At 43.4% G+C, this 14203-nt stretch overlaps 1 protein-coding gene across 2 annotated transcripts in view; it reads right to left on the bottom strand.

Moving 5' to 3' along the window:
• The window catches only part of NBEAL1 (neurobeachin like 1), a 324484-nt gene that overhangs the window by 97392 nt on the left and 212889 nt on the right, over positions 1-14203 (bottom strand). For both annotated transcript variants that reach the window (XM_029606300.1, XM_029606301.1), the window contains 2 exons: positions 14046-14170; positions 8088-8214 (listed from right to left, as the gene is read on the bottom strand). In XM_029606300.1, the coding sequence (XP_029462160.1) occupies positions 8088-8214; positions 14046-14170 (252 nt within the window). The remainder of the gene's footprint in view (positions 1-8087; positions 8215-14045; positions 14171-14203) is intronic.

Below are 14203 nucleotides of genomic sequence, written 5' to 3'. Positions count from 1 at the left end.
GTCAGTGAGCCATGAGGCAGCCCCTACACAGGCTTATTCACTGCAGTATCCTGAAAACAAGAGCGGCTGGGAATCCCCAGAATAGATCTGGGAACCACCTTAGGTCCTTGTGCCCCCCCCCATCTTAATTAATTTTAAGGCTCAAAGGCTCCTTCTGATTTTCTACAATTAAACTCCCCACCACAAGCCTTCCCAGAACTATCCTGTAAAATCACATAGCTGGACATCAAACTTTTAAATATAAAACTTTGTTTTGCAAAATATATGTTTCAGAAATCATGCCACAGTCTGATGAATATGTGTTTTGTGATTTTTGGAAATAGACTGCAAAAAAAAAAAAAAAATTCCCAAGAAATATCCAAAATTATCAATTAAAAATATTTATACTACATTGGCTTAAGGAAATCTCTGAAATGGCTCGCTGACATGTTTTTACTGCTCATCACAGGAAAACAGTCAAATTATGTTGTCACTTCAGTAACAGTGACACAAAGACCCTCCATTAGCAGGCATTTTGTGAAATAAAAAAAAACCAACCCTGCAAAAAGGCACTCAAACTATACAGCAAATTTGCTATATACTGTAAGTTCAGCATTACCTCCCAGAACTTAAACAGCAACAACCCTGCATGAAAAGGCATCACTGCAAATATTCCACCTGGGCCTAAAACACCAATACAGCTTCTAGTGTGAAAACAGAACAAGCTGTACTACTACAGATCCCTACACAGAACCTACAGCTAGCAGAATACTTCACCTTCATCACACATATAGAACACAGACCATCACTAACTAAAGAATAAGGGATCACACATTAGAAAAAGAAAGATGCAGATAAAATCCAAATTCTTCTTTGTTTTGCTATCCTCTCCAGTGCCCTCTAACTTTCTGTTCCCTGCAGATAGGAGGAGAGGGGGGAACAAGAGAGAAGGGGCTGAATCAGGGAGGGCTCTTCTTTGTTTTACACTGTGCTGTCTATGCCAGGCTCACATCCACTCCCATCCAAGTTCCTTGCATGCCGCCTGTGAGGGGAGGGCTGGAGTTGGAAGCAGAGGGCTGATCTCTGCTGCCTGAGATTTTGGGTACTGGCCAACAGAGTCATCGGGGCAGAGCCTTGTGCGCTTATGCCCATAGGTCAAAGCAGCCTCGCTGATGATGTCCCCCTTGAGCTTGACACCCAGAGAAGCAGCACCCTCGCCCTCTCCCTCCCTCCCCCAGTCCTGGCTCTGCATCATGTTTGTTTTATTCATTCATTTTAAGGTGAAATCTCTCAAAGAGGCATTATGAAGTTCATAATAAATAATTCCCCTGCCATTTACTTTTACCACTTCAACAGGTATTTCTTATCCTACAGTTTTCCGGGTTAATTCTATTTTTGATGCCACAGTTCAATGCCTAACAACATACAACAGTGGGAAATGAAAACAAGATGAGGTGATTTTTTTTTTTAAACTTTGATCTAGTTTGGGTAATATCTAATTTTCAATCATAATTCACAACTGGATTTTAATAATTACAAATATTGGCTTAGGATTATATTTTACAATTTTTTGTAATCATTAAACTTGCAATTTAAAATAACACCAGAGTGGATTTTCGGGTTGTGTGAAAGGGCAGTGATACCACCCTCCCGCCCCCCAAACATAAGGCACAACCAGAAATCTCCAGATGCGAGCTAAATCAGCCTACATAAGTCTGGAGAGAGGAGATGGATACAATCGAGTCGGCCTGCCTGGGTCAAAAGGAGGCGGCAGCCACACTTCTGCAGGCCCGTTCCAGTTGAAGACACAGAGGAGGCCGTGCATGCGTTGTTCTATGTGGACACGCCTCATAACAGAGGTATTTAAATAGATAACGGATATAAATAATGTAGAAAAAGCTAAGCTTTCTCAGTGGAAAGGAAACTCTAGAACAAGAAGTCATAGTATGAGGCTCCAAGAAGGAAGGCCTGGGAGTAATATCAAACTATTCCTTCATGGAAAAGGTGGTGGCTGCCTGGAAGTGCTTTCTGTTGGAGGTTGTGAAGGCAAAATCAGTAACCAAATTCAAGAAAGCCTGGGATAAGCACAGAGGAGCTCTAGTTGCAAAGAACTGAAGGGACAGAGAGTAATTAACTGAGATCTGCTTTTCTTTTAGGAAATAAATTGGGCAGACTAGCTGGATCTCACAGTCTTTGTCATCTTGTTCTATGCTTCTATAGGCCCAATCCGATCCAGTGTGTGTGACATAATTAATAGCTACTATCATAGCTGTTCCCACAGGATACACTGGGGAAATGCATTGGAATTACCACAAAAATGTTTTCTTTCAATGTTAGTGTCATCACATGGGTTTGTTTTGCACATACAACGAGTGAGATAATCAAATTTGCAGATGATACAAAATTGTTCAGAGTAGTTAAATCACAATCAGATTGTGATAAATTGCAGGAAGTCCTTGTGAGACTGGAAAATTGGGCATCAAAATGGCAGATGAAATTTATTGTGGATAAGTGCAAGGTGATGCATATAGGGAAAAATAACCCATGCTATAGTTACACAATGTTAGGTTCCATATTAGGTGCTACCACCCAAGAAAGAGATCTAAGCGTCATAGTGGATAACACATTGAAATTGTCGGTTCGGTGAGATGCGGCAGTCAAAAAAGCAAACAGAATGTTGGGAATTATTAGAAAGGGAATGGTGAATAAAACGGAAAATGTCATAATGCCTCTGTATCGCTCCATGGTGAGACCCCACCTTGAATACGGTGTACAATTCTGGTCGCCGCATCTCAAAAAAGATATAATTGCGATAGAGAAGGTACAGAGAAGGGCTACCAAAATGATAAGGAGCATGGAACAGCTCCCCTATGAGGAAAGACTAAAGAGGTTAGGACTTTTCAGCTTGGAGAAGAGACGGCTGAGGGGGGATATGATAGAGGTGTTTAAAATCATGAGAGGTCTAGAATAGGTAGATGTGAATCGGTTATTTACTCTTTCGGATAATAGAAAGACTAGGGGGCACTCCATGAAGTTAGCATGTGGCACATTTAAAACTAATCAGAGAAAGTTATTTTTTACTCAACGCACAATTAAACTCTGGAATTTGTTGCCAGAGGATGTGGTTAGTGCAGTTAGTATAGCTGTGTTTAAAAAAGGATTGGATAAGTTCTTGGAGGAGAAGTCCATTACCTGCTATTAATTAAGTTGACTTAGAAAATAGCCACTGCTATTCTAGCAATGGTAACATGGAATAGACTTAGTTTTTGGGTACTTGCCAGGTTCTTATGGCCTGGATTGGTCACTGTTGGAAACAGGATGCTGGGCTTGATGGACCCTTGGTCTGACCCAGTATGGCATGTTCTTATGCATGAATAATGCAAATGCATGCAAAGAAGGGCATTACTAGTCAATTCTATGTAAATATTTTATTGCAGCTGATCAAGAAGGTGGTCAGTCATGATAAAATACCAGCACCTCATTTAAAAACGTTAGATGTGCGACGGAAGGCCCGGGACCCAAGGAACCTGCTGCACATTTAAAGCGACAAATAAATAAATAAATACATGGCTACAAATGGGGAGATTGAGTGGTGCTAAGGGCTGAACCCCATCTCAACCAAGGGTTGCTCATTCGTGAGCCCCGACACCCACAAAATGTTGTAAACTTAAAAATAAATAAATAAATAAATAGCCAGTGACTATGGCTCCATCCCCACCTTCCCAAAGCACACACTAAAATGTGGCTCCTGCCCCCCATACCAATACCTGCATCCCCTGAAATCCTAAAATACCATCCTCTCACCCCCCTGGAGCAAGGTCAGGTCAGTGCCATTTTGGAAAATGGAGCCGACTGGGCCGGGTGCGAGGGTGCACCATGCCCCAATGCAGGATCCATTTTAAGGTGGGGGTACTGGAGGGGGGAGGGTGCAGAGGGTGGTGGGGGTGCTGAACTTTTATTTTTGTAGGGGTGGGGCATGGATTGTTGTGATGTCGTGGTGGCCGGGGAGGGGGATGGAATGTTTTGACGTCAGGGAGAGGGAAGAGTGGGGGGATGGTGTGTTGGGACTTCAGGGGGGCGGGAGGTAGGGGATGGAATGTTTGAACATTAGGGGGGCTGGGGTGGAGAGGGTATAGTATTTTGGGACATCAGGGGGGGGGAATGGAATGTTTTGATGTTGGGTGGATGATATGTTTGGACTTTGACGGACCCGGGGAGTGGGGAATTTGTCTTCTAGACCTGTCTTATTGGGTCCAATCAACATTTTTCTGCAGCAAGCAGGTATCCACCACCAGGTACTCCGTGGCTTTGCCAGTAGAATCTAGCTATACAAAACTTGGCAAGCCTGGGCAGTGATTCATCGTTGAAGTTTGAGGAATGGTCAGCTTCTCTTTGGGCAAGGGTATAAGACCCCAACCTCATTCACTCAGACAGGTTCCTTCTCTTTCACACACTTAGTTCCTTGTCTCATTCACACATGCACCCTTACACAGGCTCCCTCCCTCTCTCTCACTAACACCACTGCTCTCGTACACACACAATTCCTCTCATTCACACACACACACAACACCCACAGGTATGGCCCGTGGTCTGCTGAGATTCTGCTTCTTTTGGCTGTGAGTGGGATGGGCTCTGCTGGCAACCCCACATGGCTGCCCTTTGCCGCTCCTTAGTGGCTGGTGCCCTAGGCGACTGACAAGTTCGCCTATTGGGATGCACTGGCCCTGGCATCTGGGTTTGCACCTCTACCTTACAACCAGCATTGAGAGGCATAGGAGCCCTCAGCAACAGAGCCCGGACTGACGACGCAGGCACAGAGATGCAGTGTGGAGGACAGTAGACCAAAGTATGTGCATTACTTACAACAGAACAAGTTGCTGTGATGCAAGACTTGAGGCCCTTGTTGGACCCAATGAACAGAATACTGATAGAACTGATTCTAGGGGGAGTGTGGATAATACACTCCCCCAAATATTCTTCAAATTTCTTCTCATCTCGATGATGACATTTTTGAGTTAGAAAAGCCTGCAAAATAATCATGGATGAACTATGGAAGGCTATTTCCAACTGAGTGAAGACATTCTTTGGTCAAATTTCTCACCTAGCAGGTCAGTTATAGTTCATTAAAGCTAAAGGAGAAGGTTTTGAAAAAGACCTTAAAGATCATAGAATTCACACTGATAAAATTGCAAGAAAATGAAAGAATGTGGAAGCACTATTATGATTGTTGTTTTATATAGGAAACTGGAGAACTTGGAAAATGTGGTTTGAAAGAGGACTTTGAGATTTATTAATTTTCCAAAAGTGATTTCCTTGTTTCCAAAACTGATCTTTTGTCATTATATAAATGTTTGTCAATTTTTTTTATAATCCTTACCATCTATATATAGGATTTATCATCTTTCTTACAGAGAAAGGCATGATAAAGGGCATGGAATAGCTTCCCTATGAAAAAAAGACTAAAGAGGTTAGGGCTGTTCAGCTTGGAGAAGAGCTGGCTAGGGGGAGGGGGAGGGGGGGATATGATAGAGATCTATAAAATCATGACAGAACTTGAACAGGGAAATGTGAATCAATTATTTATTCTTTCAGATAATACAAGAACTAGAGGGGGCACTCCATGAAGTTAGCAAGTAGCTTATTTAAAACAAATCGGAGAAAATTGTTTTACACTCAACACACAATTAAGCTCTGGAATTCATTGCCAGAGGACGTGATTAAAGCAGTCTGTATAGCTGGGTTATAAAAGGTTTAGAAAAGCTCCTGAGGAAGAAGTCAAACTGCTATTAATCATGTTGTCAGGGTCAGTAACTTTTAAACAGGCGTGCGGGCACACATATGCACGTATTTGCCGGTTCACGCCAATGGACGTTGCTATTTTATAACATGCGCTCATACATGTAAAACTTACAAAACTTCAATAATAATGCAATATTGTCATGCAATCACATGACAACACAGTACAATAGTATAAATGCTGTAGATATCAGATTGCTGGCATAAATAGGCCTACATTTAGCTACAATTTAATTACAAGTTATAAACAAATCTTCCTAAAATTATAAGACGAAAAAGAAATGATTATCATTGCTTAATTATAAAACACCATCAACATATATAACAGTGTACAAGAGAAAGATGACAATAGATGAACAAATAAGGTACACAGGATAGACAAATTCTTATTCTAATGAGTGATAAGCAAAAAGCAAGACAAATGGGAATGAAAAGCAAGGAATGGTTATTCTTGCACTACTGAGAATAGAAAAGGAGCAATGAACTAAGGCAGTGATGGCGAACTGCAGTCCTCGAGTACCACAAACAGGCCAGGTTTTCAGTATAACTACAAGGAATATGCATGAGAAAGATTTGCATGCACTGCCTCCATGGTATGCAAATCTCTCTCATGTATATTCATTCTGGATATCCTGAAAACCTGACCTGTTTGTGGCACTTGAGGACTGAGTTCGCCATCACTATACTTAAGGTTTCAAGAAAAGAGAATTTTGAAACAAGATGTGAAAGTGACAATGGTTTGGTTAGCAGGTGGGGGTGTGGAAAATGGAAGAATACGAAAACTATCAGTTTTCCATTTTTATAAGAGATTTTTTTACCAATCAGTAATCTATTTTAAAATGTAAAAATAAGATCACAATCTTGAAATATCAGCAGCGACTTCAGATCCTGTCGATCAAAGAAAAGAAAGCAGCTGGGTCAGCTTGAGAGGTCTCCCTGAAACATGTCCATTCCTGGTAATTCCCTTCTAACAGGAAGAAAGTAGCAATTATTAATAGCAGGGGATTGTTCCAGGGAAAATCCAAGTAGCTCAACCAAAATCTTTTTTAAGGTAATTAGGGGCTCTTCCCCAACAACTCTAGGAAAATTTAAAAATCTTAAGTTAAGCTTCTTGGTACTATTTTCAAGCATTTCTATACGCCTACTCATAGCTTCCCTGTCTTTCACTACTGCAGCATTGAAATCCAAAGATTTCCTTTCCTGATTTTCCAAGTATTTAACTCTATCATTGATTTCTTTAAACTGAGTTTGAATTTTTTGAAATTCTTGCTCATTTTTTCCATATATTGAGAGAGAGAGAGAGAGAGAGAGAGAGAGAGAGAGAGAGAGAGAGAGAGAGAGAGAGAGAGGAGAATCGGGGAACGCAGCACTTGTCTCCACCTGCTGCTGGCCGTGAAGCAAGTTTGCCCTCCCGACCAGCTGGACCGGCCCGTGACGTCGGACGCCGAGAGAGGGGGCGGTCCCGGAAGCGGCTTAAGAACAGCCGCGCTGCGGCGCACAGCTGAGCCGGTGCGCGCTGAAGCCGCATGCGCTCAAGGGGCGCGCGCAGTCAGCGGGCTTTGCCGGGCTTCGCCGGATTCGTCGGAATATGTAAGACCTTTTTGTTTTACTCCTCTCTCTCTCTGGGTCATCAGTTCCTGTTTCAATTATACTAGCTTAAGGGGAAGTAGTTGGGATTTTCTTTTTCTGATTTATAAAATGCCTCCTAAACGTAAAGGTAGGGTTAGAGTGTTTTCCACTCTTTCAGCCTTACCTGCAAGTACAACAAGAAATTACCAACTACATGATCTCACCTATACCACAGGAGAGGTGTACAAAGGGGTCAGGGAGGACCCCTTGTGTCTGCAGAGGAGGCCTCCCTTAGCCCGAACACCGGGCTACCGCCAATACACAGGGTGTTGGAAATAACTTCAGGACCAACTGTTAATGCTGACGAAGATCTAGGACTCAGTATGGGGAATTTTCAACCCCACACTCAGTCCAAATGAGAGGAGAGACACTCAGGCTACCCCTGCGAGTTTAACAGGGGAAAATGAGAGGTTGCCTCTGGTAACTCCAGCTAATGGAGGGGAAGACTCTACGCCTAATATCCAGTCAGCAGGAGTTATGATTCACCCTGCATTGGTGACAATGGAAACACTGTGGGATATGATGGCAGGCATGTCCACAAATATTAAGAATTTGGAAGGAAAAATTGATTCAATTTATTTCATACTTATAAAAAAAAAGTTTGCCCAAAGTGAGAATTTTTTTTGCCATTTGCCATTCACAGCAAGGCACATAATCTTAAGCTTTACGTGCATCTTACGTACATGTTTGCACTTGCTGCTGGATCGTCTTCTGGCACTTCAAATCCATCATCTTCCACGTCGCTAACCTTCACCTGCTTTACCACCTCTAGAAGCAGCGATTCACTCGATGGCTCTGACTGCTGTACTCCTGCAAAAATGATTCCATAAATTCCTACAGCGTTACTGCACAGTTATGTGGTGGCTACATTATTGTTGCTGTTGGCAGACAGGGGTTTTCTTTCCAAAGAGAAAATTATAAACCTGGGCACCTCAAGCTTCTGGATTTAGTCAGTTTTCCAGCCTAATGTACCTGAAGGAGACACAGAAACATGCACCTTTAAATTGGAGTGCCTTTTTAAAAAAAAAAATAGTTCGATGGAGAGAATTCGGCTCAGGTGTAACAATAAATATAAAATAGTTCTGAGAATTGTCGGATGACGTCACGGGTATGCTTCGCTGAGCGAGCGAAGCGTACGCCGTGACGTCATGCGCTTCGCTGGCTAGAGCGCCCAAATTGACGGGTGCTCAAGCCAATGAAAGCACATGAACGCGCGTGCGTGACGTCACGGCGTAGTGCACGGCTTGAGCGCCCATGCACTACGGGCGTGCGTTCGTCCATCTTCACCGGCGGGGGCCGCTGGAAGCCGCTTTCGCCGCCGTCCCCCCCTGCCAGCAGAGAAAGCTGAAAGGGCTGAAAAAGAAACAAAAAGTAAGTTGGTTACACTTATTCACATATTTTATATGTCGAGTCGCTTCAGGAGGAGGGGATTTTAGGTTTTACATATTTTACATGCCCAGTCACTTCGGGAGGAGGGGATTTTAGGTTTTTAGGTTTTCTTTTGGGGGAATGTTTGCCATCTACACTTACCCCTGGCCTCTAACGCAGGGGTAGGGGTAGGCAGTAAATTAGCAGGTTAAACGCACGGCTAAACTGCAGGTTAAAAAGGCGATAGTCGGGGCGCGCGTTACTGAATGGGGGGGAATAGCTAATCCGATCGTTTACATCTCATATACATGCCGTGGGCGGAAAGGGTTACTCGTTGATTTAAAGAGGCGGTAAGAATGTGTTAAAGGGGATAGTGAATCGCGGGTTGGACTAATGTGGCCAAATTGTGAGTAGAAGGCGGGTTAGAAGCAGGGTAACCGCGGCCGCACTCTACTGTATTGACCTGTAAGTTAGGGCGGCAGGTAAAGGAGCGTTGCTAGCAAAAGCAGACATTGAATCGGCTTTCAGGTTACTTCCAATTCATACTAGTAGTTTTCACTTACTGGGTTTCACTTTTGAAGGTGAGTACTACGTGGACAAGTGCCTGCCAATGGGTTGTGCGGTATCCTGCGCCTATTTCGAGGCATTTAGTTCCTTTTTGCAGTGGCAAACAGAATAAGAGACAGGGGAAATCAGTATGCTCCCCTATCTGGATGATTTCCTATTTGTTGGGAAAGGGAACACTGAGCAGTGTATTAATCAGCTAAACGGTTTTCTGAACGTGGCAAGTAGGCTAGGGGTACCAATAGCCCAGGATAAGACAGAAGGGCTGGTCACACAATTGACTTTTCTGGGGATTGAACTGGACACATTAGCACTGGAAACTAGGCTGCCGATGGATAAAGTGATTAGGTTAAGAGACTTGGTACGGGAAGTAGGTCGAGCAAAAAAGATTACTTTGAGAATAATGCAATCATTGATAGGGGCTTTAAATTTTGCAGGAAGGGTAATCCTGGTGGGAAGGGCATTTATTAGAAGGCTGTCATCAGCCATAGCAGGAATTAGAGCGGCGCACCATTTCATTCGAATTACACAGGCAATCAGAGAAGAATTAAAAGTTTGGGAAGAATTTTTGGAGGGATTTAACGGGGTTTGTATAATGCAGGATATGGAAGTAACAAATGAGGACAAATGGAGTTGTTTTCGGATGCCGCTGAGGCGTCAGGTTTCGGGGTGTTTTTTCAGGGCAAGTGGAGTGCCGAGCCATGGCCAGATGATTGGATAGCGGAAGGCACAATGAAGAACATAACTTTTCTGGAGCTGTTTCCTATCGTGGTGGCCTTGGCTTTATGGGGCATTGAATTGGCGAATAAGCATGTGGTTTTCTGATGTGATAACCTGGGTGTAGTGCAAGTCATTAATCATTTGTCAGCCAAATGTTTGCAAGTGTCATCTTTATTAAGGGAGTTGGTGGGTCTTTGTTTAAGATGGAATATTCGGATAACGGCCAAACATGTCCCAGGAGTTGAAAACACTATAGCGGATGCCCTTTCTCGTTTTAAGTGGAAGGTCTTCCGAACACTGGTTCCAGGTGCAGATGCTGTGGCGGAGAGATGTCCAGAGTATCTCTGGGCAGTGGGGCTGAAGAAGGGGGGTGAGCGCTAATTCAAAAGTCAGTTGCCCCTTCAACTTGGGCAGCGTATACAGCCGGAAATCATGCGATTACACAATTTCTGATGGACAGGGGGTGGGGTCAGGAGGCCCTGCGGAAGATCATAGGATCATCCATTACATCACATGGGCCAAGGCCCATCAATATTCGTTGTTCAAGGTTAAAGCGAACCTGGCAGGTTTTGCCTTCTTTCAAAAGTTGAGAGGTTGGCGTAATCCCTCTGAGTTTCAGAGTGAGGCAAGTTCTGCTTGGTTGGCGTACGGAACGCGGTTGGAAGGGGGACAGAAGAAGACCGATCAGATATGCTGACCTAGTAGGCATTTCAAAGGGCCTGGAGCGGGTTTGCTGGTCTGAGTATGAAATTCTTTTATCCCCGAGCAGCATTCTCATTAGCATTCTTTGGAGCATTGCGCGTCAGCGAATTGGTAGCCAGTTCTAGATTTAATCCTCGGGGTGCAGGCCTGATGGTGGGACAGGTTAGGGTGGAAAAGGATAGCGTCTCTTTATTTCTGACAAAATCCAAAACGGATCAATTCGGAAAAGGGCCGTGGATTAGAATGGGTAGGGCTGCTCATGCTGTGGTTTGCCCAGTGCGAATCTTGCAGGAGTTCATTCAAGTCCGCCCGAGAACTGAAGGGTCTTTCTTAGTGCATAAGAATGGAACATCGCTCTCAAGTTTTCAATTTTCCAAGGTCTTAAAAAAGGCAATGGAGGTAATGGGATGGGATGTGAGCCTTTATAGCTCGCATTCTTTTCGTATAGGTGCAGTGACGACAGCAGCTGAATTGGGAATGGCTGAGGGTACAATAAAAGTCATTGGTAGATGGAAATCCAATGCGTTCCGGGGTTACATCCGTAAATGATGACTGCGATGCTTGTGATAGTAACACATGTTTCTTGTTTTGCAGAATCCGTATGGGGTAATAGAGAACCAGAGTGTGCCTGGGTCGTGGGTCCCTTGTTTGTGCATTGGGCGCAGCATCGGGCGCAAAGGGGACCATATGGGGAAGATCTGCAATTGAAGAGACTTCACTGGAAAATTTGCTGGATGGGTAGGAGGGGCATGAAATGGTCCGAATTAGTATCCAGACCCAAAGGGTTCCAAAAATCTTATTAATACATTTGGGTGGTAATGATATTGGAATGGAATCATGTAGAACTTTAATTTCGAACATGTGGAAGGACATGGCCATTATATTGACCAGGTGGCCTAGTATCAAATTAGGTTGGTCCGATATCATTATTCGTTTTAAATTAAAGGATGAACCTATCTGGAAAAAAGGTGCTAAAAAAGTAAAATCGACAGATGGGGAGATGGGTAGTGCAGCAAGGGGGGTTTTGAGTGCGCCACCAGTGGACGTGGGAAATGTTGCCAGGGTTCTTTTGGGGAGACGGGGTGCATTTGTTCGATGTGGGTCTGGATTTATTTAATAACACCCTGCAGGAAGGATTAGAAGCAGTAATTTAGGATAATGTTGGGGCTGCAGTGGGGGAACAAGGAAGCTAAGTTTCCTTGTTTAGTGGCGGAAAACCCGAGCCCAAGTTTAATGTGTATATAAATTGTTCAAAATTGTTCGATGATTGTTTTGGGGGGGGCGAGTCTCGTGCAGTTGGGGGTGCTGCTGCACGAGAAGGTCAAAAGAGCTAGGGGCTAAAGCTCATTGACCACGGCTTACCATCGCTGGGACGAGGCGGGATAATTGGCTTACCACTGGGACGTGGTGGTGAGCAACACGAATAGAAGCAAATGGGGGTGGGGAAGGGGCAGTTGGGCTGACATGTTGTCAGCCACATGTTTGTTGTGAGGGCTCGGGTTGTTGAAATAAACTGCGGCCTTTTTTAATGCCAACATGTGGTTGTATTACTTGGAATGAGGGGGGGTTTGGGTCAGGCCAAGCGTGGGTCTCTACTCCCTGGTTACGGAATGAAGAGCTGTGGCCAGAAAAGGGGCGGGGGTGATAGTGTGCACCCGGTCACATCGTGATGGTGCATTTTCGCCCGCCGCAGTTGTAGCCGTGGTGCACATTATCGCCCCCATAGTGCCTCTGCAAAAAGTGTAGTTATTTCCGGCAAAACTGCTGACAATGTGTAAAACATTATCGCTCGCAGCGCTACTGGGTCCAAACATTTTTTAAATCCCACCCAAACCCCTCTCCTTTCTCTCATTTAAATTTTATCACCACGATAACAGCCCATCGTGTTTTGAAATATGACCCTTTTAGTTAGCTATGCTCACATGGTTCTAGTTTTTATTCTACTCCCAATAAATATCTTACAGTACTGCATTAATATTTATATTGAAGACATGATTACATGATTTTTTATCCAAAATAGCCCATCAATTAGGAAACATTATCTTTCGTTTAAAAATGTAGGAACTGCACATGGAGTTTTCAAGATGAATACAGTGCATAGCTGATTTGATACATTTCAACTCTTAAATACTTTTAGCAAGGAATTAGCATAAGACTCGAATGATATTATCATCTCCTTAGGAAAAAACAGCAGATATACAAGATCTTTACATTTAGGAACACAAAGGAGGTAATTTTCAAAAAGATTTACATACTTAGAGGTGAGTTTTAAAAGCCCTGTGTGTGTCAAAACCAGCAAACACAAGGAGTTGAATCGGTAAAAAAAAGGACTTTCTTGAATCTAGGGCAATCTAGGGCAAGATTCAAGAAAGTCCTTTTTTTTTTACCGATTCAACTCCTTGTGTTTGTTGCTATCAGCCATCTTGGATCGGCTCCCGGTTTGTTTTCTTGTGCCAAAACCAGGACATATGCGCAGAAGGTGGGTTGGTGTTCGCCAAGCGGATTTTATAAGCCGCTCATGTACATGTGTATCTCCCACTAGCGTACAAGTCAAAAGTTTTAAAAAGGAGCGCGGCAAAGGCGCGGCCGACGTGGGGCATGGACGTGTCAGGGAAGACCAATAGATATGCTCGTAAATACGTGCACAGGCGCACACCAGGGTCCCCTGCCACGCAACTTTACTGCTGCTATGGATGGTAAGTAATAAAATTTAAAAAAAATCGAGGCTAGTCAGCAGGGTTTTAAAGGTCAGGGCTAACAGAAGAAGGGAGATTATTAAACTAGGTGGGCTGGGAAGTCCTATCCCTTAACTGGGTTAAGTGGGAACGAGCTGGGAAAATTACCCATGGCGTCAGCGCACATCCATTATAAAATACCCCCACTCACACAGTAGACATGGCTTTTGCGCGCACATGCGAGTGTCTATTTAAAATTGCACATACATGTATGCATGTCCAGACTATTTCATACTATGCACGCACATAACAAAATGGATACGTCTCTGGACGTGAGCCAGCAAACACACACATATGTGCGTTTGCGAGCCTGTTTAAAAATGACTGTCTTAGAACTGGGTTTTACATGAGTAAGTGCACTTTACCCATGTAACTGGACTTTTGAAAATTGCTATAATATATGCCATTGAATTGTCAATAGATTTTTACCCATACTGAGTGCACTATCATAGGTAAATGAGTTTTGAAAATTGCTACAATAGTATGTTGCATTTATACATGTTAAATCCTTTGAAAATTACCTCCTAATGCTGCAATAGCTTTAAAACTTACCTATATTATCCCTTAATGCACTAGCATCCAAATGGGAGTCAAAGTTGTAATTCTGCACTAGTTTGAGCCTCATCCGAGAATAGTTCTCAACACTGGAAAGTTTCCAGTGATTGGAATTTTCTTTCCTAAAAAAGGTCAATTACAAAATTAATATCAAA

Source organism: Rhinatrema bivittatum, chromosome 6 (assembly GCF_901001135.1).
Source record: "Rhinatrema bivittatum chromosome 6, aRhiBiv1.1, whole genome shotgun sequence".
NCBI classification, from domain to species: domain Eukaryota; kingdom Metazoa; phylum Chordata; class Amphibia; order Gymnophiona; family Rhinatrematidae; genus Rhinatrema; species Rhinatrema bivittatum.
The sequence above is the reverse complement of the archived record's forward strand: the minus strand, read 5'-3'. Positions and strand labels throughout refer to the sequence as shown.